Source organism: Suillus plorans (assembly GCF_016647745.1).
Source record: "Suillus plorans strain S12 chromosome Unknown HD556scaffold_13, whole genome shotgun sequence".
Classification (NCBI taxonomy): domain Eukaryota; kingdom Fungi; phylum Basidiomycota; class Agaricomycetes; order Boletales; family Suillaceae; genus Suillus; species Suillus plorans.
In genome coordinates, this window is record NW_024537397.1 from 692,501 (window position 1) to 717,542 (window position 25,042).

The window sequence follows — 25,042 nt, forward strand, 5'->3', positions numbered from 1 at the left end:
GAGTCGGCAGTAGATTGTTTTTGTTTTCCTATCTGGAAGCGTCCAAACAATGGCTTGACTTTCGGCGTAGACGACTGTCCTTGGAATGTGTGGACGGCGATGCTTACACCTTTCCTGATAGCAGCTGCTTGCGGAGATGGCATGTACTGCTCCAGAGCGACATAAAAAGAGGGATCAGACTCCTGCTCGTCCTGAAGATAGCGCCGCTTGTCGCAAATATAGAAAGAGTGTTCGAAGATAATGACAGCAGCTAAACGGTCAACAATAAGCAGATTCGTCACAAAATAGCCTCAAAATTCACCAGAAATGAGCTGAACAATATTCTCCAATGGTGATGAGCCAGAGGTCTGGCAGATTCGCAACATGAGAAATGTGTACAATCTGCCACCGATTGGACATACGACAGAAAGTAACCTGGACTGTATCACTACACAGTGGTCGTTCTTAAGCTTGTCCTATTGATGGGTCAGCATGGATAGAGCTCGAACGAGGATCGACAGACTCACACTCTGCGAACGGTGGGCAACGACTTGGATCAGCATGGCTCCAGCTCCAACGAGGATCGACAGACTCACATGCTGCAAACGGTGGGCAACGACTTGGATCAGCATGGCTCCAGCTCCAACGAGGATCGACAGACTCACACTCTGCGAACGGTGGGCAACGACTTGGATCAGCATGGCTCTTGCTCCAACGAGGATCGACAGACTCACGAACTGCGAACGGTGGGCAACGACTTGGATCAGCATGGCTCTTGCTCCAACGAGGATCGACAGACTCACATCCTGCGAACGGTGGGCAACGACTTGGATCAGCATGGCTCTTGCTCCAACGAGGATCGACAGACTCACATCCTGCAAACGGTGGGCAACGACTTGGATCAGCATGGCTCTTGCTCCAACGAGGATCGACAGACTCACGAACTGCGAACGGTGGGCAACGACTTGGATCAGCATGGCTCTTGCTCCAACGAGGATCGACAGACTCACGAACTGCGAACGGTGGGCAACGACTTGGATCAGCATGGCTCTTGCTCCAACGAGGATCGACAGACTCACGAACTGCGAACGGTGGGCAACGACTTGGATCAGCATGGCTCCAGCTCCAACGAGGATTAACAGACGTACCACCTGCAAGTAAACACTCGACATAAATGAGAGCAACATTTGAACTTTCCGATAATCTTACCCAAATATGAGGAAACCAGAGGCCCAAGATCCCTACTATCTTGTGGCCTTCAGTCGTTGTTCTCTTTGCAGAGTCAAGATATGGTAAGAGCGTTCTGGACAATATCAGTCGCTAACATCTGTGGCAGACGAATGAGACCACGAATAGTTACCTCTCAATTGCATATCTCATGCAGATCTCCAAGTTTGTCTGCTGGGTTGAGACGAATAATTGCTCCAGCATCTCATCGTTCAAAGTTCCAGCCGTGCGTTCAATCAGCGCCCCACAATCTGCATTATCCTCGTTCATATCTGATGGATCAACGGTCATCGTGTATCGCAACTTGACCATAAACCGACTTACTAGGGAGGCATACATGACCTTTTGGAGGCCATCGTACGCCCTTCAGAAACTTCAATTGTGGTCCATCAGGAAATCTTTCTTCGGCGCGTTGCTGAGCCAGTTCTTGAGCGTCTTTCAGAGATTTTCCTTCCCTTCTCAGTTGTGAGTATGCGACATCGTACAGGGCATCAAACTTGGTGAATACTACGATTACTGGAACTGAGGATTGTGACTCTGCGCATCAGTCGAACGTCGACGAGGGTGGGATGCAAAAGCTTACCGCTTCCTGTGTCGCACTGAGAAAAGAATTTCTGTTCACCTGCAGTGAACGACCTGTGTGCCTCGTCCATTGGAATGCAATACCTATATTGAAACCATGAGATAGCGCATGTTGTGACTGATCGGTTACAATTACCATATAGCATGGAGTCGATTTGTTATTTTGCTTTCCTTGGAACGGTCAGCAATAAATGTCTTTACCTTGATAAATTCCAATTCGCCGCCTGACTCAAACCCGCGTGAATCGTGAAAAATGAAGCCCGGGTTGCTTCGAAACACCATTTCATTTTCGATATCATGCAGTCCGCGCTGAGAACACGTCAGTTCCTGTCGTCGACTAAGAGCACAACTCACCTCTCTGGATGCCGCTATGACTGCAAGATCGATCTGATGTGGATGTGTCAGTACCATCTTCCTGCCTAGTAGCAATGTGATGAGCCCACCTTTTCCCCGGCGCTGTTGTATATCTCTGGGTTGTCCCGTGTGTTGCAGACTCTCTGCAGGATGGTAGTTTTTCCTGCATTCGCTCTTCCTACAACGAGGATTCGAAAGCGACCGATTTTCTCTCTTATCTTTGAAGGATCCATGGGGGAAGGTGAACTTGAATGTGACTCACGGAGAAGCGTTGGTGTAGCCTTATAATCGGTTGCAGTGTGTGAACCCGGTCCAGGTAAATGCCCAACCCGAAGCCTGCTTATCTAGAATCAGTGGCAGTGGGCAATATTACTATTGATATCATAGCTGTGTACCATGACATAGCGCCAGTGCATGTACATGAAGCCAAGCATGAGCCATATTTGAAATTAGTCTATATCAACACTTCACTTTATTCGTACGATACCTAGTTGTTTGACTAGTAGGCCAACTCAACGACAGCTTTGGAGTCGTACTACGTTTCCTATTACCCTTTCGAACTTCGAAGTGCGTTACCTCACTTACATCAGAGGTCAAGCTTTAAGACCTCTAGCACCGCTCAATAAGGTATTTTCTGCTCGTGTATAAGGTCAAGTACCTTGTCATCGCGCCCAGGAGTCGCGCTTCTATGACTGCCTACCACGCCTGACCTGCAGTCACGGTCTCTCGCTGCCTATCAGGTTACCACAACTAACCTCCAACCCAACGTCATGAAACCTGGCGCTGCCTCGAAGGTTCGAGGCCTCACGCTGACCCCGACCCCGCACCAGAACGTGACCTCCCGAAGCCCTCCTACCACTTCCTGCTTTCGCCAGTCGCACGAGGAAAATGACGGAGTGTTTATTTAGCCTGAATTTACTTAGTGGATAGCACTGGACGGAATGTGATTTAGCGAACACTCTAACTAAGAAAGACAACGCACAAGACAAGGAGACACGACTCGAGACAAAACATGTCCAAAAAGAGAGACACGTCCCTGTGTTTTTAAAGCTCATCCAACTTCAACGAAGGATTTCGAAACGGACAGCGAGTGTTAGGATAACGGTGGCTGATAGGGTTGGTGTACCGGCGCAGGTTCGTGTTTTGGGACACCTGGCGAAAATGATGGCAATAAGATACGAGCAGTACAATCCTCCCTACCTGGGGAAAATGCGGTTGAGGCCGGAAACATCAATGTTGAATAACTCGGCGACAGTGTGTCGGCAGCATGGATGAGTTTGGCGAAGGTAAAGCAGGCTTTCGCAGAGAACAATGCTGGCCATATGAGAGCGTGGGCGCTAAAAGTGCACCCTCAATCACCGAAGAAAGACAAAGGCAGCGATGGATAAGTAGAGTTTGGTGCGGTGGAGGGCGCACGCCGCCGCATGCACTGATGAGACTTGACTTGAGAGCTAGTGTTGTCGCCGGTCGGGCCTGTCTTTGTTGCTATGGTTATATATTGCTCGTGTTGAAGCTCATGTATATCACCTATTCCTCCCACACTTCCTAGTTAGTAAAGATCGTAAGTAGCACGTTTCCACGCTCTTGCTTAAGTCAAGTTGGCTTATTTGTGAGCACCAGCAGGGTGCACCGGCAACCAGCTATGATTTACAATACGGTAAGTCTCTTCTAAGGTTCAGACTGAGTACCGGCAGGGTGCACCAGCAACCAGCTATGACTCAAAACACGGTAAGTGTCTTCTTATATATTTGGACATTACCATACCTTCTATTTTAGGTTGCACACCGCCGGATGGCAACCCAAAATGGTAAGCGAGCATCGTCGGCGCTGTGTCAGACAGCGAGCTCGCATATCTTACTCATTTTCACTTTTTATGGCACATTTTTCAATTCAGATGTTTATAATTACATATACAGGTATCTTTTATCCTCACAATTAGGCATGCTATGTCAAACGATAAAGCTTTCGACTGTGAGAACAACTTCCCAGACAAAGTGCCCGCCACATGAATTAGCCTTTTCAACCTCACGTGCACATCCCTTGATTCTGACTGTTGATACATTCCCACACCTCACAACCTTGATCCCATCATTTATGCGTCACTCAATGCTACCCAAGCGCAGGGCTAAATATTCAGTCCCTGGTACCTCTCGTGCAGCTGTCATTACCGTTGGACGCAAGAGAAATGTAGTCAGGGCAAAGGACTTGAAGCAGAAGGAACATGAGGCATTCTGCCAACGCACAACATTTCTGCAGTGTAAGTTTTCCATCTATTAGTCTTTCTGGTGTTGACCAACAACATCAGCCCTTGACATCCACCAACGTGAACAGTTTCTTCAGGCTGAACATGCTGCAAGGCCGTCAGATTGTCCCTCCAATGCCATCGATTATCCCATAGATATTGCATCTGCGCTTCCACCTGTAGGATCTGAAGGCATTGAGATCAGTCAGGAAGGAGGAGAGTTTGAACTGTACAGTGAGCTAAGCAATATATTATCAGGGAGCCGGTGAGTCAACTCTGATGTGGACCACACATCTATACTAATATCAATTTCAAGGCAACACTATGATGATCGTGACCGTACCAACCGAATCGCTGAGATGGCTCTAGCATGGGTCTCTCAGTATGATGATTTGACGGACACCTACTTGCTTTACATGTCGGAAACCACACAACCCTCCACCATCAAAGATATTGAATCATTCGAAATTGAAATCATTGATATTTTTGGTGAGATTTTCTTCGCTTCAAGCTTTACAAGTTTTGTCATCACATTCAATTATCAGATCGTTCAGCTTACAAGATTCCACATCGGTCCACACATCTCAATGTATCCCTTATGCATCATGGATGTATTGGTGCATCTCCCATCAAGCCTACCATTGCCATCACCCTCCGTACATTAGAGGCTTACCGTCAGACTCATCGTGTCTGTCCTCGCCTCAGCATCCATGCAGAAGTAAAGAAGCTTTGCCATATGCATCGTGTAAGTAAATTCATTTCTGTTGTCACTTACTAATGTGATTCACAGGTACGTTATCATCGTCACCTTGCTGAGCAATTCAGGGTCGCATATGATGTATACATGGAAATTCAGCGTTGTGTTGATGCTCGAGTGGATTCAGCCTTAGGGCGGGATACACCCAATTGGCATATGCTTAATGCATGCCCCGCATGCCATTATGTTGTTGACGAGGAACCCCCATTACAGTTTGCCTTTCTTGTCTCTATGGATGGCAACAATTCGGCTAAACTTGTTGATCTGATCTTGCGGCGAGGAAATGAGCGTCCAGAACCCCGTGATCATCGGTCAGCAGTCTGGTTAACCGAAGAGTACGTTGATCACTTCCAACATGAAATTCTAAACACACAACAACGAAGTCGACGTGCTCAAGGCACATCAAGTTTTCATGAAGCTGCCGTTGAGACTGATGATGCCTGGGTGGATGAAATTGAGTCAAGCGACAACAGTTCAGCTGAACCAGTTAGCATCTGCATTGATCGGTGGCGCAACGCTGCACCTGAGACTCGCAAGCGCATGTTTGCGATCTTTCGGAAATCAGGCATCTTTGTCTCTGTCTGCTGGCATGGGGTTCTTCTCACAATCTGTGACATGGTGCGAAGTGGCGAATTGTGAGCTCATTGTGAACATAACTTATTTTTGAAACTGATTGAATCAATCTAGAATGAAGTATCCGCTCGCTACCATTCACCGTCTGATGGAAGTCTATCAACAACCCTTCCTCTATGGGTATGATATCAAATGCGCCTTCGAAAAAATTCTTCTTCGAAGCTCCCTTTCATCATCTGTCCGTCGTCTTGGTGTCGATGGAGTAGTTAATGGATTTCATGGCCATGCTCATAACCGTCTATGCCAGGTTCAGCACCATTGCAAGTACAAGACGGGTGCTGGGAAAGAGGATTTTGAGACATGCGAACGCACGTTCTCTGAATCAAATGCTCTTGCTCCGGAAACACGTAACAGCAGTGAATTTCACCGTCATCAGGCACTTGATCAACACTTTTGGTTTATGGCTGCTGACAAGTATGCATCACTCAGTACGTTATTGTTCTCTTCTCAGAATGTTATTAAACCGATAGTAGGCACATTCATCTACAACAATTACGTGCAGGCGCTCAACTGCATTGCCATGCATGAAGAATTCCTTGCTCAATTTCCGCTTTCAGGTGATGATTTTGAGGCGGACCTAGATGAGGAGCGCCGTTACCTTCAAACTGTAGGTAAACGCTCAGAAAATACGATTGAGATCGACTATGTGAAGGCACTGTTAGAACTAGAAGATGCTGAGTACGCCACCTTATTATGATTAATGAGCGATGAGCTGATTATCACACTAGGAAGACATATCAGGCGGCCTGTCATGAATTTCGAACTCTGGATTTACGTATGAACCAGCAAGGCTATGGGCGAAAGGAGATCGCTGATATCACACGCCGACGGACCAATGCTAGCAATAAGCTCACTCTCAAAATGGATGCCGTTGAAGCATTCGAAAGCCAAATGGGTTTGATAGACCATTGGTCACCCACCGATCCTAGACGTGTAGCTGCGCAGTCACGAATTATTAATCGTCGCTTCCACCAGGCAGCTGATGATGTTGAGCGCCTAGTAGTCATGCGTCTATTCGAGCTAACAAAACTACAAATGAGTGGCCTTGGTGAGTGATTTGTTTAGCCTGCTGCTGTGCCTTACACACCCTGCAGGCTATAAGCTTCGTACTCAAATCTCAAAGGCCTTGAAGACACGTGCTACTGCAATTCGCCATGCAGTTGGGCGTTATAATAAGTATGCCGCTCAGCTTGAGCCACCTCGTCCTGCACTGTCATGGGACCAGATTGCCGAGTTCACATTTGCAGGTGAATTTGACCTCTTATGTGAAACTGATGAACAGGTCCATGCCAAGCGCTGGGCCGATCCTACCAATCGCCAAGCTGCGACGAAGTACTTTGACTTGCAACGTTCGAGGGAGGAGATTACCCGTTGTAATGTGGAAATTGTCAGGTTGTTGACAAAAATGCGTGATGACGAACTTGATCACACTGCTGCCATTGTGGCACTTGAAACTCATGATCCATCACTTGCAGCAGAGGTTCAGCGTCGCTGGGACTGTCTCAGCTCTATTAATGCTGGTCATAAGTCACACATTCGACAGATCCAGATGCTTCCTGGCTACAGTGGCAAGTTTGGTCCTGGAATTCGTTTTGGTCGTCATTCCAATGCAACTGCCGGTGTCATGTCATCTGACAGTCAAGAGCCTGGTGGAGGAGAGGAAGATGTTGAACATGATGGCTTGGGTATGGGTGAAATCAATGATGCGCTTGATGGTTTGTTGCAATGCTTGGAAGAGACATCATTAGGGGAGGAGTAGATCTTACTGATATATCACATGTTATTCGTGCAATTTTATCATTGTTACTACTGGAACCTTGTGTCTGAGTAGGTGTTACTGCCTGGGATTTGCAGATGCCTGCATACTCACTCTAGTGAACGTCTGTTGTGACCTCCTTCACCTTCCAGGGCGGTAAATAAGTCGGACGTATCTAATACACTCTCAAGTAAGTTGGATGTATCTAATATAAAAATGCCACTGTCAGCTCTAGCGAACGTCTGTTGTGACCTCCTTCACCTTCCAGTGCAGCAAATAAGTCGAATGTATCTAATACAAAGACGCCACTGTCAAGTAAGTCGGATGTAAGTGCAGCAAATAAGTCGGATGTATCTAATACAAAGACGCCACTGTCAAGTAAGTCGAACATATCTAATACACTGTCAAGTAAGTCGGATGTATCTAATACAAAGATGCCACTGTCAGCTCTAGTGAACGTCTGTTGTGACTTCCAGTGCAGCAAATAAGTCGGATGTATCTATGCCACTGTTGGCCCGCTTTATGGTGCTGGATCAGTTCAAATATTATACACACATGAAACTCTCTCACACATACATATGACACACACACAGACGCTGAACACACACAAAGGTCTTGTATTGCAGAAAATTCAGTAATCTTTAAGTCTACTATGTTCTAGCTAAGGCGTCTTGAATCATTAGGCTGCTGCAGCCCTGGCAAATATCGCACCCTCGATGAGTTTGTAACAGGCAACAGAACTGACAACAGAATTTATATGATTATGTAATATGATGTAATGTAGCTCGTTTGGACCCCCAGCTTTCAAAAGCTGGGGGTCCAAACGAGCTACATTACATCATATTACATAATCATATAAATTCTGTTGTCAGTTCTGTTGCCTGTTACAAACTCATCGAGGGTGCGATATGTGTCATATGTATGTGTGTGAGAGTTGGTGAGAGTTTCGTGTGTGTATAATATTTGAACTGATCCAGCACCATACACTTTACTCATATGTAAGCTGTGAGACATGTCACTTGATTCACTAATCCTCTCAGCATGGGCACGTGCTTAACACACTTTGTTTCTGTAACATCGCCTGCTACACACATTATGGCTTCAGCATCGGCTCTTGCAATGAATTCCTGGTCCAACAGCAATCTCAACGTACTTCCATCTTTCAGTGGCACACAACACCTTCTCAAAAACGTTACCAAGCCTCCAGAACTCTTAGCTCTCCCTGATATCTCTGAGCGATGGATTTCTGCCATGATTGCGATGTCTGCACACAATATGCATCGCAACGGCAACCATCTTGATTCTGACCTTGGGTTTCATCCTCTGACAGTGGAGCACTATAGTACGGGTATCTTCGAAGGAATCAGCGAAGCAGAGAAGAGAAATGCTGGAGAAGATCAGAGGTTTCATCTCACTTGTATTCGTCATATCATTTATGACCTTGTGCGTTTCTTTTTCATATCCTACCCATACCCAAAACTGACTTACAGAGACACCTGGTAGTGCACTCTTCTCGATAGGTTGTCTGGTGGTTCAACCATCGTTCTGCATCATCCTGGAGCAACTGCCCCACAAACCGACCTTACTCTGGCAAACTTGACAGCCAAAGTCTACATAGATCCCAAAGTTCTTCATGACCACCCTTCTCTTCATATCGTAGCTGCTGAGCTTGTTCAAACCTTCATTCAACACTGGGCAAGGCCAGTTGCACAAGCTTTCAGAGATCGACGAATATCACGTGGATGGAGGCAAATATCTACACATACACAGGTGCCTACTCCCATTCCTCGCAGTGATCCACAAGCTCTTGTCCCTCTCCCAGTTGACATGCCATCAGCCTGCTCCTTTGAATTCATCGGCCGTCATCCAGGGTCCTTGGAACAGATTCTGTCGTCCCACACAGTCCACTCTCACTTTCCAAATGCCATCACAACTGGGCAGCTCCAGGTCATCAAATGGTCATTGAAGCCGATTTCATCATTTAACCAATCATCAGCCCCATCAATCTCATCAGCTGAATCTGACTCACGCTCCCAATGCAGCACGGCTCATATCATTGACCAATCTGCCAGTGCGAATATAACGGATATCGTAAGTGAAAAGAAATTGTTATTTCGCTCAAGTTCTTGCTAACATTTCTCCATATTAGGAGAACCGACTTCGTGTAACAACACTTACTACCAATAGCAGCTACTCTGAGGGCATCTCCTACACTGATGCATTGCAAGTCTATGCCGAGTCTCTCCCGCCATCTGCACGTCTCGGTTTACCCATAGGGAGCCGTCCCATATCACCTACGGTCAGATCACGAGTTTGGGATCCGAGTTCCCCTCAACATGCCACGTCATCTGATAATATACTGGCATCTCCAGTCAGAGCTCGTGGAGTGCACCGCTCAAATGCATTTGATTTCGCTTCAGTTTCGCCACCCATTTCTTCAACCCCCCGGCGGTTGCGTTCCTTTGGGGACAATACTAAAAATGTTCTTCGTCGCCTGGGCATCCTGGATACATTTCATGAAGTATGTCGTTCTATTAGCTTGTCTCATTTGGATGATGCTTGGGGAGCCGAGCTAGCAAAGATGAAAGAATTTGATATTGGGGCGCTAGAAGCTGAAGAAATTGCTCTCGCAATGCATTATGATTGTTCGGCAGCCTAACATTTTTCATTATATATCATCTGCTGCTGTACAATGTATTGGAGTTTTTAACACGTCTTCTGTATTTTTTTCAGCCTATCTACTATCCAATCACAATGCCTATATTCGCTCGTCCCTCTGCAATGGCCCGTCGGCGTCTGGTCCAAAATAGTGCTCGTCATCAAGCACCAAAGCTCACTCGTAATGAACGTGCTATTGTCACTGAACGTAGACGCCAGGAACGCAGTGATGAAGATGCTGCCATTGCAGAAGTTCTTGAGTACATCGAGAATAAGGCTACCGAGCTTGCGACACGCTTCCGAAGGACTCCCCGTCGTTACCTTGAACACTTTTATATTGGTTCTGCTTTAAGGCGCAAGAAACACATTAAGACAAGTGCATGGTCCGTGTTCATGCACTTCAAGGGCAAGGACATCAATAAAGGTGAGCTAATTTGTACAACCTCTCTAGCTTCATATTCTAATACATATTTTGTTCCTCACAGATAGGGACTCCGGCAAAAGAGACAATATTCAGCAGCTCGTCAAAAATGCCAATAATTATCACAGCCTTACAGCAGAAGAACGCGCCCAACTTGTCACTGCATTTGATGAAGAGAAGAATGCTGCTCGTGTCAAGCCCCCAAATCTGTCGGTCAAGACTTCCAATGGCGAGTGCTCAAGCAGCTTTGCAGCTGTAGTGGATGAGGTACTTATTTCTTAATCTTCACTTCACCCTTACTGACCTTTGGATGTATCTTTAATTAGCTCGAAGCCCTAAAACAACGGATTGGAACTGAAGCCCTTGTCATCCTGGTTCGCGGCGGCTGCAACCTCAACCTACAGCCGAAGGTTCACTTCACATGTGCGGCAGCTGAACAATTTTTAAGAACAGCCACTCGCAAGGATCCCATGGAGTTTGCATGCAAGCTCGAAGGCTACATACTATCTGGTGGTATCAGGGACCGTGGTAGGTATCCATTTGACTGTCCAACTCTACCACTCATCAATTCTTAGGATTCTCTCTCACACATAAGGAGCGTGTGAAGCTAGCAAAGCAGACAATCAGGAGCGGCATGCAAGCTGGGTTGAGTAAGTGTCTCATTGATTTTGTACCTCATACAGTTCTGACTTATTGTGCAGTTCAAATCACTGGCAAGACAAATATTAATTTCGAGTATCTACGTTATGAAGCTGCTGTAGTCCAAGAGCATCTTGTGAAGGTGGTGGGGTGGAATCACAAAGACTGGGCCAACCCAAGCGATCTGAAAGGAGGTATCGAAGCACTTGAAACACTTGCTAGCGCTGTGAAAGCGAAGACCTGCAAATTTGTGAAGATCACTGCAAGCCAGGCTGAAGAGCGCCTCCTGCGCATTGCGGCAGGAGAAGTTCTCACGCCAAACTTTGACAAAGATTCAACAGACATCCAAGTCACGTCACCAGCGCCTTCCAGGTCATCCGCTCCCAGTGCTACTACTACCCTATCAACATCCTCCGCACTTTCAACAGCCAGCGGCTCACATGTTCCTGTTGTGAGGGCACCAACACCTTCCACATTGTCCACTCCCAGCGCTACTACTACCCTATCAACATCCTCCACACTTTCAACACCCAGCGGCTCGCACATTCCTGTTACGAGGGCACCAACACCTTCCACATTGTCCACTCCCAGCACTACTACTACCCTATCAACATCCTCCACACTTTCAACAGCCGGCAGCCCAAATGTTCCTGTTACGAGGGCACCAACACCTTCCACATTGTCCACTCCCAGCGCTACTACTACCCTATCAACATCCTCCGCACTTTCAACAGCTGGCAGCCCAAATGTTCCTGTCCCTACTGGTACAACCACCTCTACCATACCTACCTTCGCTACGTCCAATGTTCCTGCATTTGTCACAACCGGCAACATATCTCAAATCTCAGACCACCTCATTGATCCAGCACTATTGGCCTTAAGTAGTAATCACCACCAAGCTCGTATTCTCCCAACACCTCCTCTTGCCGACTCTTCCAACAACCAGGAGACTTCAAGCACAGTATCCACCAAGCGCCCTGCCTCTGACCCAGCCCAGCCAATCAGGTCCAAGCGCGTGAAAAGACTGACAGAAAAGGCACGTGTATATCAGAACTCAAGGAAGGGCCGAGGTAAAGGAAGTAAGAAAGGTGTACCTTCGGAACCTAGAAGCAGCGAGTGGGTTGATAGTAATACTGAGGACGAGAATGACTCCACTGATGTCTAGCATACTATCCTTGCTATATGTCTACTTATGCTTGCAAACACTATGTTTTTCCTTCATGATTCATCATATAATGTGAATATATAATGACAGACAAAAAAGCGCCATTAAAAAAAGTGAAAATGAGTAAGATATGCGAGCTCGCTGTCTGACACAGCGCCGACGATGCTCGCTTACCATTTTGGGTTGCCATCCGGCGGTGTGCAACCTAAAATAGAAGGTATGGTAATGTCCAAATATATAAGAAGACACTTACCGTGTTTTGAGTCATAGCTGGTTGCTGGTGCACCCTGCCGGTACTCAGTCTGAACCTTAGAAGAGACTTACCGTATTGTAAATCATAGCTGGTTGCCGGTGCACCCTGCTGGTGCTCACAAATAAGCCAACTTGACTTAAGCAAGAGCGTGGAAACGTGCTACTTACGATCTTTACTAACTAGGAAGTGTGGGAGGAATAGGTGATGTATATGCTGTGATTCTTGAACCGGTGGGCGCTTAGTAATTGCCATTATGTAACCTTGTGGGATGTGGCGTCACTTGTGCTCTCCCTTCGAATGACACTCCTAGGATGAAGCACAGAAGCGCGGACTATTAATATTGATGTAGGCAGTGGTCTCAGACGCGCCGCTTGAATCGTTTTTCAATCCCTTCGAACAGGACGACTTCAGCGTTGTAATCACTTTGCATCGACACGCTCCGCCATGTCAGGTTCAACATCAACATCACAGGATCTTCCCATAACACTCCTGCCGCTCACATCGCAACAACGTGATGAGCTCGATCGAGACTTACTTAAGGCCAATGGTCCCTTCCTGAAGATTATCAATGAAGATAAAGAGGACACCAATTCCGATCTCTTGGACTACATGCTTGTCTTCATCATGTTCCGAACTCTTTTGGTGGCCAATAGATTGCTCAAACGTGCACACTTGAAGGAAACACTTGACCCGGACATGGCACAAGAGGAAACAATGCAGAAACACCCTCAACTACGGGAAATCGTCCGCCACGCCTGTCAGACGCGCTCGTTCTCTCACATCGCTGACCTCAGTGAGTGTTCGTGTTAGCGACATGAATGTCCCTCTGTTGACAGTCGCTGGAAATGCAGCAATATTTCAAATACCCCTAGCTAGTGATCCCGTGCGGTCGTCTCAAGGTGAGAGACTTCTATCTTGTAACATCTACAGTCACATCTCAGGTCAGTTGTATCCTAGATGAGGACCGGTCAGACTTTCTTTACGATTCATTCGTCAGACCTTACGTTGGCAAGGCGGTGGACGGTTTCTATGAGTACCTGAAAAATAACAACATGGAGTTCAGGGGCCCGCGTGGGCCATACTATGCTAAGTTCTGTTCGATCGTCCAAAGTTCTGGTACTGGAAAATCAAGACTAATAATCGAGGTCAGTGTTTTATAGTCCGTGTTCGTATTAGGTAGCTAAAGCATCGAATTAGCTCCGGAACAAAGGTGTTATTGTGTTGTACATGAACCTCCGCGATCCAAGTGATCTGGGCTACCCTATGCGAGACCTAGTGCCCGCGCGTATATTGACGGAAAATACAGGCTGCACTGCAGCCGAGTATACCGCTCATTGTTGCGCCTTCTTCACGGCCATATTCCAGACGCTTCAGCAGGTTCTGAGCAGCAAGCTACTTGAGCTGCCCTCTGGAAGTCCTGATCTTGTAATAAAATCATGGAATAACGAAATGTGTGACATGCGCTCGAAAGCTCGTACCGATTTCTTTCAGAAAGTTCAATCTCGATATCAGGAAGTGGGCAGGGAAATATAGTTTCTTGACAGATGGACTGATGAAGTTTGCAACAGACACTGGGCAATATCAAAATGCCGAAGCTCGAAGAGCAAACCGATGTGGAGACCGCCGCAAAGTCAGGGAGTATGTCACTTGTTGTATTTCGCACAATGCGGTCACCTAAGCTCACACTGTGCGTAAACAGATAAGATCCGGTCGGCAAAATCGAGAGACGAATCATTCGTCACGACATCTTATAACAATATGTTACAGGTTCTGCAACATTTATTTACTGGAGAAGGCAAGGTTTCGAACGATGATCCAAAACTCGTAATAGCATTTGACGAGGCTTACACTTTGAGCAACATGAGTGGAAGGGGTTTTCGTCCATCAGATATCATTGGCAGGACGATCAACTGCTACTCCCGGCAGAGCAACGCATCGGTCTGGGTTGTTTTTGTATCTACGACTTTGCAAGTAGATTTTTCAGCCCCTCAGGAGACCAGTAAGTACATGCTCTACGTCGCCTGTTTCCACCCTTCACACAATCTGCCAGAAGATTCTACGGGCCTAATAGTATACGGCGGACCTGTCTACCTGCCCTATACATGTCTCGGTTGGGACCAGGATGCGGTTCCTATGCCTTATATAGCGGCGAATGATGTCGCAAGGTTCGATCACATCGTTGGATTCGGTCGTCCGCTGTTCGTCCCTATGTTTCTATCTTTGTTTCCAATTTCGTTGACCAGCATGAATAGATGGAAGTCCCTTGCAGAAAGACGTTCTGTCGCTGATATTTTGGTACTGGCTGCCCAGAAACTCTGCAAATCGATCACATTTGACGCGAATGATGCGAAACAGGCTCTTGCTGTCCTATCCCAGAGATTCGGTCTCAACTTTTGCCTTGGTCACCCCGATGCTGCGTCTCATCTCTCAAAAGCAGTGGCTAGTCATCTGCGCATACTCTTCTCAACGACCGAAGATAGGATGTGGCACTTCACCGGTTATCCATCAGAACCCATTCTGTCTTGCGTTGCAGCAATGATACTCCATGAGACGCCTAGCGATGTGGATTTTGTTTTGGGGATCTTGAAAAAAAAGATTGATGGTGGGATGGTCGAGATAGGACAGAGCGGGGAGTTGGCCAGCAGGCTTTTGCTGCTTCTCGCTAAGGATCTCTTTGTCCGCAAGGACCCCCCCAAAGGCGTGATTCAGCATTTATTCTATCACGGAAGTGGGGATGCGGAACTGATCGACTGCCGGAAGGTCTCCGTCATTGATTTCTTGGAGTACCTATTTGGCCAGACATTCTGGTCGAGGACAGTTGAAGGGGCCAAGGCAGCTTTTCAGCATGCTTACATCAATTTCTCGCATTGGGTGTCCATGACAGAGTTCATCTCACCGCCAGTTCCCGATCAAACTGACGCCGATTTGTTGAGGTAAGCAAGCTTCGAGGCATTGCGATATTATATCTGAGATTATCACCTCTGTATAGTGCTAGATGCAGCGCCGAAGAGTGGACTTTGCGCCACTGGCATCGCACAAGCGCGGTCCAATGCTGTCATCTGCAGCCGCTCGTCGACAAGATGATTCCCATTTATTTTGACGATCCTGCCCTCGGCTCCGATGATCTCAATCGCGTGTCACAGATATTTATTTCCGACAAAGCGGGGAAGAATTGCCATGAGCATGACTTGGCGTTGGTCACTCGCACGCATGATTCAATCCAGTGCCTATCGAATCTCCCCTACATCGCTCTTCTCCTCGACCTGAATGTGGAACCAAAGCTTAACGTTACGTTCCCGGAGAAGGAGCCAAATCACATCGAAACAGACCGATGTCTGCGGATCTACGCTTCTGGAATAAGTGAAACCACATTTCCATTCCTGAGCCAACATCCCGAAATTGCGAGCCGGCTGCGTGGGCTTGTCTCTCGGCAGAAGGAGGCACCATCCCAAACCATTCTCGAAGCCCTGGTCAAATTTGGCAGTACGGCTAGGCTACGCAACTTGCAGTGGGAAGCACAAGATGCATGATAATTCAATACAACTCGGATCATGACTGTACGATTGTAGTAAAGTGAAAAGCGATGCACTATAGGGCATGTTGCTGTGTATGATAGATAATGATCGTAGCGCTACCGCTCTGTTCGATCTGTTTCTACCCTTTGTGACCTTGTAGTCTTGCGATTTTTCAAGGAACTTTGTTCACTTCATCAGTTATTGCAATCCTCGACTCCCGAAGGGAGGAGAATTTGGTTGGTTTATCGACACAACACAGTACGGTGGGCATAAATGGAGGCTTCAATTGTGCGAATTAGAGATCCACCGACACTTGGTGATGGGTCACAGTCGCTATCGAACGAGACGCATCCCACAAATGGCGCGTTGCATGAACCATAAATACAGCTATGTTCGACAAGAACTCGTGACCGCCAAGGACAAAAGCTTTTGGGGAGAGGCAAAGCAAGATAGATGGAATAAACAGTATCATAATAATACACTATTGACGGTCCATCTCCCTGTTCAATGTTCAGTGACGTTAGGATTGCATCGTGATGTGGTAAAAGAAGTATTTCTTATGGTGAGAAGGCGACGGACGCCGGCCCCAACACACATGATACAAGTACACACGAAAACAGCGACGACGCTCGCCTTCTCCTAAGATAGTCGATGGATCGTCACTGCTCCAAAAAATAAAACCCTGCAAATCTGGGACATGGAAAAAAGAGCACAAGACACAAGAATTCAGTCGCTACGTCACCCTGCATCAGAACTTTCAAGTTCATAGAGAAGTTTACTCCCCCGGTGCGCATAGTTCCCTGACCACATTCTCATCGATCCTCTTCTCCAAACATATCTCAAACGGAGCAGCATGTATGTTTGTAGTGTCCGAGAATGCAAGCGTATCAATCTTTGCTGTAGGATTCTCCGAAAGGCGGAAAGCCCAGAGAATAAGAGCCGTGTTAATGAAGACAGACCGATTCGCGACATGTTGACCAGGACACACTCTGACATTTTCAAGCAAGGCATAAGAAATGGTCGAGAGATGAACGATACCACTCACCGGCGGCCAAAACCAAAAGTGAAAAATCGGAGATCACCGCGCACACGACCTGCATCGTCAATCCAACGCTGAGGATTAAACGTGTGTGGTTCTGGGAAGGCCTCAGGATCGTTTGCGATAGCCCTGAAACACGAGCATTAGACGCAAAGGTCAAAGGACGAAAATGATTGCTTACTGACCAATGGTTGCCAATAACAGTCGTACCTGCCGGAATGAGGTAGTTCTTCCAAATGATGTCCTTAGTCGCGCGATGCGCAAAGCCTGTAGTGAAAGGTGGTCGTTCTTTATCGCGTCATCACAACTCAAATAAGACGTACCTCCAAGACTGACAGGTCTCCACCTCAGACTCTCGAGCATGAACGCGGTAACCTGCGGCAGCATTTCCTGATCATCAAAAGTCGGCACTAATCAGGAGCTATTTGAGTCAGTAGATGGATAAAGAAAAAGCATAACCTACGCCGCGTACGCCCTACGACGTTATCGAGTTCTTCTTGTACGCGAGCCTGCGCATCTGTGTGAGTGGCAGCAGCCATCATCATAATCGTGATTGCGGACGAAGTCTACAACAGCTGTCAAGTGAAGACGCGATGTAATGCAAGAGCTTACTGTATCAGAACCGGCTGCAAACATCCCTCCTGCAATGAATCCCAGTTCCTTGTCTTCGAGCTCGTACTGTTTCTGGTGCTCTAAAATGAACCTGGCAAAGGATGGCCTTGCAGTCCCCTCACGCTTCACAGTGGTGAGCGAGGACATATCATCACAAGAAAATCACGAACCATCTGTCTTCGCACCGCGTCCAACTGCCCTTCATAAAGAGCATGTTCTTCTTTGTGCCACGCCTTCAGCTGACTCAGGTAGCCTGGGACGAACCGCAGGATTGGATACGTATCCACAAGGTATGCTCCCGGTTTCAAAGCCTGACCAAAACGCGCAAGAGCCTTATTGACGGCAACGACTTCAGGATCTGTATATGAAGTCGGAGTAATTTTCCCATAGGTGAAGGACATGACCACAGAAGCTGCATAACTAAGATGTTCGAATTACCACCTGTACCGCGCAAGCAAGAGCTAATGTTCGTACCGCATGGCATGACTCTGGTGGTTCTTTGGATCATTTAAGATATCTAGAACTAAATTCTTTGCATGCCTGGTCTGGATGGGCTCGTAGGTCTCCGCAACCTTGGGTTGCAAGCCTGCATGCAAGACCCTGCTTTACATTTAGTCTGACTGATCACATATGATAGAAACAAGATGCATACCTGCGCAGCCGGCGCAATCTCGCACCACTGCCCTCAAGGACCATTCTCAACCCGCCAGACAATGTCTCTTGCACTGCAATAGAACGCGGGCGGTCGGCCAGATTTCCTCCCTCTTTTTCCATGATATCCACTGCAGCCTATGACGTGATCTACTTCATGCCTGGCTAGACAATGAATTGTTTTAAGCTGACCTGATGACGTCCTATAATCACGAAAATCCTATGGCCTTGTTTGAGCGAGAACACAGGTCCGTATTGTTCTGTCCATCTCGCGAATTGAAACGGCACACTACGTGAGGGGTTAGATAGAGATCATGCTGGTGTCCATTGACAGAGACTTACTACGACTTTGGCATTGTATTTCCCAATAGCCAACGTCCAGGTGGTCCAGGCGGTAATGGCAACCGCCTTGTGGCCTGATATCGTTGTTTCACTATCCAGACGCTGGCTAAGATAATGATAAGGGTGCATGCAATTATAATCGCCATTGAAATGGTCCGGCTTGCTGATAGTCACGATTCGGACACCCCGCTAGTTTGCAACACGTTAAATACTCCAGAACAGAGGGTAGTGGCTTGCTGTGATGAGCAACGGGTACGCTGAGATTACAGCGTGTAGTAATTACACTGAGAAGTTATACTTACAAATACAAGTTAAACACCTTGCGGCACGGATCAGTCGGACCCGTAGTGCGGTCTTCCTATAGTATAAGGAGTTAAGAACCTCGGACGACCACCCAGGCCGCGTGATAAGCTAGTAGTGGACACGGGTGTTCCAAGACATTTCGACTCCACCTGAAAATCAAGGCAGATCTTCATGTCGTTCTCGATGACCCATTGGATTTGTCGTGCTGCGCAGAGGACCGTCGACCATTAGTAGGTTTACAAAACATTAATATTGTACATGATGGAGCGACTCAGCGGAAGTAAAGTGGGACACCATTCTAAAAATGCAACTTCGTACTCCGAACTTGCCTTTTTAAAATACTCTGCCTAATACCTATAACCATATTTTAGGAATCGGATGCTCAGAGCAATATTTGGGCGCTACAACACACCATCAAGTAGTATCTGCATTACAAGTTATATCATAAACAAGTTGCACGTGCGCGCAGCTTGACCAACGCAACAAACATTATATCTTAGCCGCGATCTATGTGACCATCATGATGGTAAGGGAGACTAGTCGCAGTCCGGGAGCGCTCACAAGTCACAGACTCACAGTGAACACTCTCGGCGTCAACGCTCGTAAGCACGTGTTAAAGTTCAACATCCTGCCTAACCGATTTGCTGTGTACCACCACTCTGCTCTGTCTGCTCACCTCAGACCCTTCCCAACTTCGCTAGCTTTACTTGGGATCTAATATAGATATAACCTCTTCATGTCACAAGCATCAGGCACCTACGCCGCCGAGGATCACCTCCCTCACAACGCTGAGCAACCTCCCCCGCAAATTGACGCCGTAGGACCCATCGAAGAGTAAGTTGCAGCTTCCTGGGATCTGTCACCCGTCTGATAGCAAGACATGGAGAAGTTAAATATTGAACCTTTGGCGGAGCTGCCACCAGGGATGCAAGTGTCTCTCTTCCCTGATGGGCGTCTGCGACTCTGTGCCACTCCTTACCAGAACTGCAGCTCGAATGTTGGGCCTTCACAGCCGTCAGGACCTCACATACAAGGAAGCACACCCAATGTTCCACCAGTTGGCGATTCAGCTCCGTGAGTTATTGTCGATAATGACGTCAAACATGCTCCTGAATTGTCTCAGCGAGGGGGGAAAGGTCGTGTCTGAGAAGGACCAGCCAACTCTAAGCGAATTGTAAGCGAAAAATAGGTCAAGCAATCGCAACTGAAGATACCGTACACTCAGAGCAAATGTCATGAGGCAAGTATTGGACATTCTCCAGGACTCCACGATTGCGTCGAAGATTGGAAAGGACAAACGGTCTCGTTTCTGGGGGGTGTACAAACGAGTCGCAGAGGAACATGATGGCGAGTTCCTTGAGCGATACACTACTGACATGGACATTGTCTTAATCTTTGTAAGTTTAGCGTTCTTATCTTCGGCACATTGAGACTGATATTTGATCAGTCTGGTCTTTTCTCGGGAGTCGGCTGTCAGCACGGGTTTCATCGTCGCGATGGAGTCTAATCTCAATCCCGACCCCAGCGACATGACGAATGCCCTTTTGAAGCAACTTGTGCAGATCGGACTCGGCAACCTCGCTAAGGCGGGTACTGCTCCCGCAGACCCAGCATCTACGTGGTCGCCACCTGCGTCGGCTGTGAGGATCCAATTGGTCGCATACGCAAGCTTGTCCATGAGCTTACTCGCTGCATTCGGGGCCGTTCAGGGCAAGCAGTGGCTCGGCTACTACAAGTCTAACAGATGTGGCCGCGGCTCGGAGGAGGAACGAGGGAAGCGCAGGCAAGAGAAGTTCGACGGCATCGTCACATGGTATTTTGATGCTGTCGTGCAATCTTTTCCCGTGATACTTCAGATCTCACTTCTTCTCTTTGGAATCGCTCTCGGCGCCGATATGTGGTACGACCAGCCGAGCATTGCCTGGGTCATCATTGCAACAACGGTCTTCGGATTTCTGTTCTATTCCCTGACGGTGATGGCATGTTTGATATCTCCTGCTTGTCCATTTCAGACACCAACATCGACGATGTTACGCATGTTGCGCATCGACAGTAAGATCATTTTGCTAAATTCTAGTGATCGTACCCCGTCTGAATCAACATGGCAGGGGTTCTACGGCTGGTGTTCAAACGAGCCTCCAGTTATTCCCAGCAGCTCATGAAGTCGCTGCACGGTGAGTTAGTTATGTCTTGTTCCATGTGCACAGGTTTTGACTGTTCCGTGTCAGGCGTGCTGAAACGATTGCTTGGCATTATCAGGTCAGGATGTACCCAACTGTCTGCAGTATTTAGAGGTGACAATCTTATCTACTATCGCAAAAATACCGGGGGCTCATTTCACTCCTCAGGCCCTGTACATGCGATTGGCGCATTCGCAGAGCGATCTCTTCAGCAGTTAATCACTAGTCTTCATCACTGGTTGCATTTTGTCCTGCGCTTTTCCACCAAGGTCGTGGACTCGGAAGCACAATTGCTTGAACCGAATTTAGATGTTTCGTCGGGCAATGACCACATTCTCGCCCTCCCTGACATACCTACCAGCAAGCTGGAAGCACCTAGTGTCAAGTGGCTGCTCGAGACGTCTACGGATCCTGAAGTATTTCTTGCCGCTGCCAGCCTTGTTCCGCAAGTCGAATGGCCCCTGGATCTTGACGTTTCAGATATGCTGCATCAGCTGTATGATAATTATACGAGCTGCGTCGGCTTCCATGGGCAAATTATGCCGTCGTTGGAGGAAAAGGCCTCAGCTTGTATAATGGCTATGAGTCATTTATATTGTGGCCGCGTTCTTCAGGCATATCCTACCCATGGCGAATTTCTTGGTTTCAGGGAAAGAGATTATGACACGTTTGACCGGATGGCTCTGAGGGACATGGGTCGAGCCGACAGGATGGTGCTTAACACGACTAAGAATCTTTGTCTTTTGCAAGATGAAGATCGCAGATTTCAGTGGTTTCTGTTGTATGATTGTCCCGACTCTGTGGCGGAGTGGATGTCACATTCTCTTCCTTATCACTTTGTCACTGGGCGAGCGAATGAAAGAGTGGAAAAATTCGCCATAGAGGTGATATCGAAACTGCTATCATCTACATCCTCTCCATCGAATCAAATCATAGCCAATTGCGCTCTTCTTGCTTGCGTCATGGTCGGGGTTCAGTTTGACAAGAAGGACATAGTTCGGGTTGATAAAAGGTGCCATCGACTCATTTGGTGCTTCTGCTATAGCTAACTAAGACACTGTGTAGTTCTGCCCTGCCTCGATTTGCGAATGCCCTTTTGGAGCAATTCCAAACTACTCTCTGGGCATGGTATGGAGGTGATCTCAGCAATGACAACACATGCGTCACACCGAGTTGGGCATGTGACTTCATCAAAGTCGTTTGTCTGGTGCTCGAGTCTACCAAAAATTACTATAATCCTTTATTGCACGACGTGCGGAACCTGGACGTGTGCAGGAAGATTTCCTCACGAATAAGGTCATCCCAGGCCGGACAAAATCCTCCCTGGGAGCTTTTGGCTGCCCTGCAAAATGCACTGCGCTTCACGCTCACTGCTGCCAAAGTATCTCAGGACCCTGCCGATTTGTGGACTAGCCAGTATTTTCGGACAGGTGATTCCTATTCGCCAGAAGGCTTCGACTCGCTGTTCGACTACCTCGAGCATGTTGATTCCGACCAGGAAGCAGTATTTAACGTCCTTGTCTTCCTGGACGTCCTGGACGTGCGCTGCAGCCCTACTAAACAACATCAGTTCTTCAAGATCCTCATCGCCTGCATGGGCAGTAGCATGCCTGTACATTTACGTCATGCTGCTCTCCGCCTTGCCCACAGTGCCCGAGAAGAAATGGTCTGGATCGATGCCATTGATAATGCGGAGCTGCGGGACATGATCTTAACCGAGCTCTCCCCCGCTATCCTGACTGCAGTTTGTCCCCAACCAGGTGTAACACTCTCCGATGATGATCCTGACTGCTTCTTCCATGATGGCCGTGACTCGTGCTATCTCAAACTGCTCTTTACCCTCGCGAGGAATTCCAACTGGCACCCCCATTTGGTCGAGGATCACCATATAGATCGATGCATTAGCATTGTTGCAAAGTGCGACTTAGGGCCACATGCATTTTACCTAGCTGGCATCCTCCTCCGGATCGCACCTGAACAATCGTCGGTTGCATCCCTCAATTCTATTACAGAGCGGCAGTGGTGGGACATAATGAGAAAGGCATGGTTCTATACACGATATGACATTTACGACATACACTGTTTCGAGTTCCTTCCCGTCCTTGTGGAAGGCACGAAGAGGTATATGCAGATCGCTAGAGAATATCATCTCGAGTACCTCATTAGATGTGTGGATCGTGTTCTTCTCAGCGCACTAGAGACGCGAGATTCACAGCAGGGAGAAGGAGAGGGTGTCATCGTTGTTGTGAAAGAGTTGAGGACTGTAGTCAGCGATATGATTAAGAAGTTGGTCGGCAGTCAAGGAGTTGTTAGTCCCTGATTATTACAGTACTTGCGTGTTGTGCTAGCAACCTGGGACCAGAGGAAGGGATGGAGCAATACAACTGGGAGGAGATAAGTATCAATACTGAAACAAAATATATATACGAGAGATATGATACGTGGTTTCCAGAGCTTATAAAAGAGCACGGCTCAATGGGTGGGTAATAACGTAGAGTCAGCATATAGACATTGGTTTGTCAACCCCCCAGTGAGTGAACGAGCCTTTGGCTACGCTGCATCAGACGCTGAGCATTTTCAGAAGGTTACAAAGCGTTCGTGAACTAGCACATATACATGTATTCGCGAAGAAGGAATACTTATAGATTAGACCAATATTAGACATAGAATACAGAGTTTTATGATTTATTGTCTTTGCAAACGAGTTTCATTTGATCCACCACTATCTTCACGATATCACGCCATTCCGTCATAGCACCGAGTCCTTTGAAAAAGAGCCACTTTATCTGCAATAGCAAGAAATAAAAACCGGGATCACACACCAACGTCCCCACACGCAAGATTTTTTCCGATTGGCCCGACAACTTGGTAGCGCACGATATCCCGGACGACGTGTAAATGTTCTGCCGTGAGCGGATGATCGTACATGAGCGTATTCATTGCCGGGAATATGTAAGTCGGTGTCGTAGGTGCCAACGCACGAAGCAGAGAGGTCTATGTGGCAATAGGTTTGCCATCAAGCACGATATGAATGCGCTGAGAAACATACCGCGAGATTGTCGCAGAGTCCGTGTGCAATCTTTGAGAGCGTATTTGCCGAGCAGGGAGCGACAAGAACAATATCAGCCCACCTCCTCAACTCAATATGCAGGATCGGATCTCCAATCTTGTATGATCCCTGTCATGGACGTTAAGACGGTCAAGCTCTTCTGAAAAGCGCGTGTGTTCACCGACCACTCGTCCTCATCGGTCCAAGACTCCACACGCGGGCACCTGCATTGACGACATCTGCAGGGTCATAAAATGCGAGCGACTCCTTGGTCGCGACCACTTCTACTCTGACATTTTGATACTAGTACGTTGCACACAACATGAGCAAGAGCAGGATTCCAAGGACGGATACAGACTTGAAGAAGCGCTGAGACGATGAGAGGAGCTTTGATAGATGCTACGCTGCCCGTTGTTATGAGCAACGCATGAGCGTGATCTGGGAGGCGCTCCGTTTCAGCGATAAATTGGCGAATCACCATGGGTGGCAAGTTGAGGGTGAAATTATGGTGAGAGTTGTTTAGCGTTTGTGTTTCAACATGTTTATTCCCCGACAGCGCGTTATTGATCTGACAACTTTCGCAGAGCCTACTACACTTTGATGTGCCATTGAATTCCACGCGATCTGTCGCCTGCCGCAATGTATTTCCTCGCACCCGGCCGAGGGTGTTCTTAGATATGCACTG

The 25,042-nt window shown here is 47.5% G+C and overlaps 10 protein-coding genes across 10 annotated transcripts; 7 read left to right on the forward strand and 3 right to left on the reverse strand.

Moving 5' to 3' along the window:
• Nucleotides 1–294: 294 nt before the first annotated feature.
• On the forward strand, nt 295–1,613 carry HD556DRAFT_198098 (uncharacterized protein). Its single transcript, XM_041309872.1, has 2 exons — nt 295–1,289; nt 1,340–1,613. Exon 1 carries the CDS (start codon nt 472–474, stop codon nt 1,138–1,140), a length of 669 nt encoding a protein of 222 aa, XP_041163336.1. The 5' UTR covers nt 295–471; the 3' UTR covers nt 1,141–1,289; nt 1,340–1,613.
• On the reverse strand, nt 1,336–2,746 carry HD556DRAFT_1462566 (GTP-binding protein; the record flags this gene model as incomplete). Its single annotated transcript, XM_041308277.1, has 6 exons — nt 2,232–2,746; nt 2,143–2,175; nt 1,925–2,097; nt 1,790–1,872; nt 1,531–1,728; nt 1,336–1,478 (listed from the first exon to the last, which is right to left on the reverse strand). The coding sequence occupies exons 1-6, from the start codon at nt 2,373–2,375 to the stop codon at nt 1,336–1,338; spliced, it is 774 nt and encodes a 257-aa protein (XP_041163337.1). The 5' UTR covers nt 2,376–2,746.
• A 2,236-nt stretch (nt 2,747–4,982) lies between these two features.
• On the forward strand, nt 4,983–7,533 carry HD556DRAFT_1430888 (uncharacterized protein; the record flags this gene model as incomplete). Its single annotated transcript, XM_041304946.1, has 6 exons — nt 4,983–5,129; nt 5,175–5,776; nt 5,829–6,381; nt 6,507–6,822; nt 6,869–7,363; nt 7,418–7,533. The coding sequence occupies 6 exons, from the start codon at nt 4,983–4,985 to the stop codon at nt 7,531–7,533; spliced, it is 2,229 nt and encodes a 742-aa protein (XP_041163338.1).
• A 1,116-nt stretch (nt 7,534–8,649) lies between these two features.
• On the forward strand, nt 8,650–11,645 carry HD556DRAFT_1206501 (uncharacterized protein; the record flags this gene model as incomplete). The annotated part of the gene is made up of 7 exons (XM_041296485.1): nt 8,650–8,973; nt 9,034–9,625; nt 9,759–10,175; nt 10,355–10,612; nt 10,674–10,876; nt 10,936–11,122; nt 11,221–11,645. Coding segments are annotated over 7 exons (2,406 nt in total), but the record flags the coding sequence as incomplete, so codon positions are not given.
• Nucleotides 11,646–12,932: 1,287 nt separating this feature from the next.
• HD556DRAFT_1534859 (uncharacterized protein) lies at nt 12,933–16,375 on the forward strand. Its single transcript, XM_041309578.1, has 9 exons — nt 12,933–13,459; nt 13,503–13,565; nt 13,624–13,811; nt 13,864–14,181; nt 14,235–14,304; nt 14,366–14,665; nt 14,717–14,864; nt 14,919–15,599; nt 15,662–16,375. Exons 1-9 carry the CDS (start codon nt 13,111–13,113, stop codon nt 16,194–16,196), a joined length of 2,652 nt encoding a protein of 883 aa, XP_041163340.1. The 5' UTR covers nt 12,933–13,110; the 3' UTR covers nt 16,197–16,375.
• Nucleotides 16,376–16,890: 515 nt separating this feature from the next.
• Nucleotides 16,891–19,439, reverse strand: HD556DRAFT_198227 (cytochrome P450). Its single transcript, XM_041309873.1, has 12 exons — nt 19,128–19,439; nt 18,826–19,061; nt 18,676–18,772; nt 18,485–18,621; nt 18,307–18,432; nt 18,003–18,252; nt 17,794–17,955; nt 17,684–17,729; nt 17,544–17,630; nt 17,406–17,487; nt 17,227–17,349; nt 16,891–17,170 (listed from the first exon to the last, which is right to left on the reverse strand). Exons 2-12 carry the CDS (start codon nt 18,969–18,971, stop codon nt 16,957–16,959), a joined length of 1,470 nt encoding a protein of 489 aa, XP_041163341.1. The 5' UTR covers nt 18,972–19,061; nt 19,128–19,439; the 3' UTR covers nt 16,891–16,956.
• A 978-nt stretch (nt 19,440–20,417) lies between these two features.
• HD556DRAFT_1205576 (uncharacterized protein) lies at nt 20,418–20,849 on the forward strand (the record flags this gene model as incomplete). Its single annotated transcript, XM_041296465.1, has 2 exons — nt 20,418–20,525; nt 20,595–20,849. Coding segments are annotated over 2 exons (363 nt in total), but the record flags the coding sequence as incomplete, so codon positions are not given.
• On the forward strand, nt 20,684–22,630 carry HD556DRAFT_198477 (uncharacterized protein). The gene is made up of 6 exons (XM_041309875.1): nt 20,684–20,768; nt 20,838–20,911; nt 20,985–21,180; nt 21,237–21,302; nt 21,357–21,422; nt 21,477–22,630. The coding sequence occupies exons 2-6, from the start codon at nt 20,873–20,875 to the stop codon at nt 22,355–22,357; spliced, it is 1,248 nt and encodes a 415-aa protein (XP_041163343.1). The 5' UTR covers nt 20,684–20,768; nt 20,838–20,872; the 3' UTR covers nt 22,358–22,630.
• Nucleotides 22,503–24,028, forward strand: HD556DRAFT_1352295 (uncharacterized protein). The gene is made up of 2 exons (XM_041302393.1): nt 22,503–23,838; nt 23,893–24,028. Exon 1 carries the CDS (start codon nt 22,903–22,905, stop codon nt 23,626–23,628), a length of 726 nt encoding a protein of 241 aa, XP_041163344.1. The 5' UTR covers nt 22,503–22,902; the 3' UTR covers nt 23,629–23,838; nt 23,893–24,028.
• On the reverse strand, nt 23,987–24,838 carry HD556DRAFT_1430891 (flavoprotein; the record flags this gene model as incomplete). The annotated part of the gene is made up of 6 exons (XM_041304947.1): nt 23,987–24,072; nt 24,131–24,302; nt 24,358–24,486; nt 24,539–24,565; nt 24,592–24,660; nt 24,716–24,838. 6 exons carry the CDS (start codon nt 24,836–24,838, stop codon nt 23,987–23,989), a joined length of 606 nt encoding a protein of 201 aa, XP_041163345.1.
• Between the last annotated feature and the right edge of the window lie 204 nt (nt 24,839–25,042).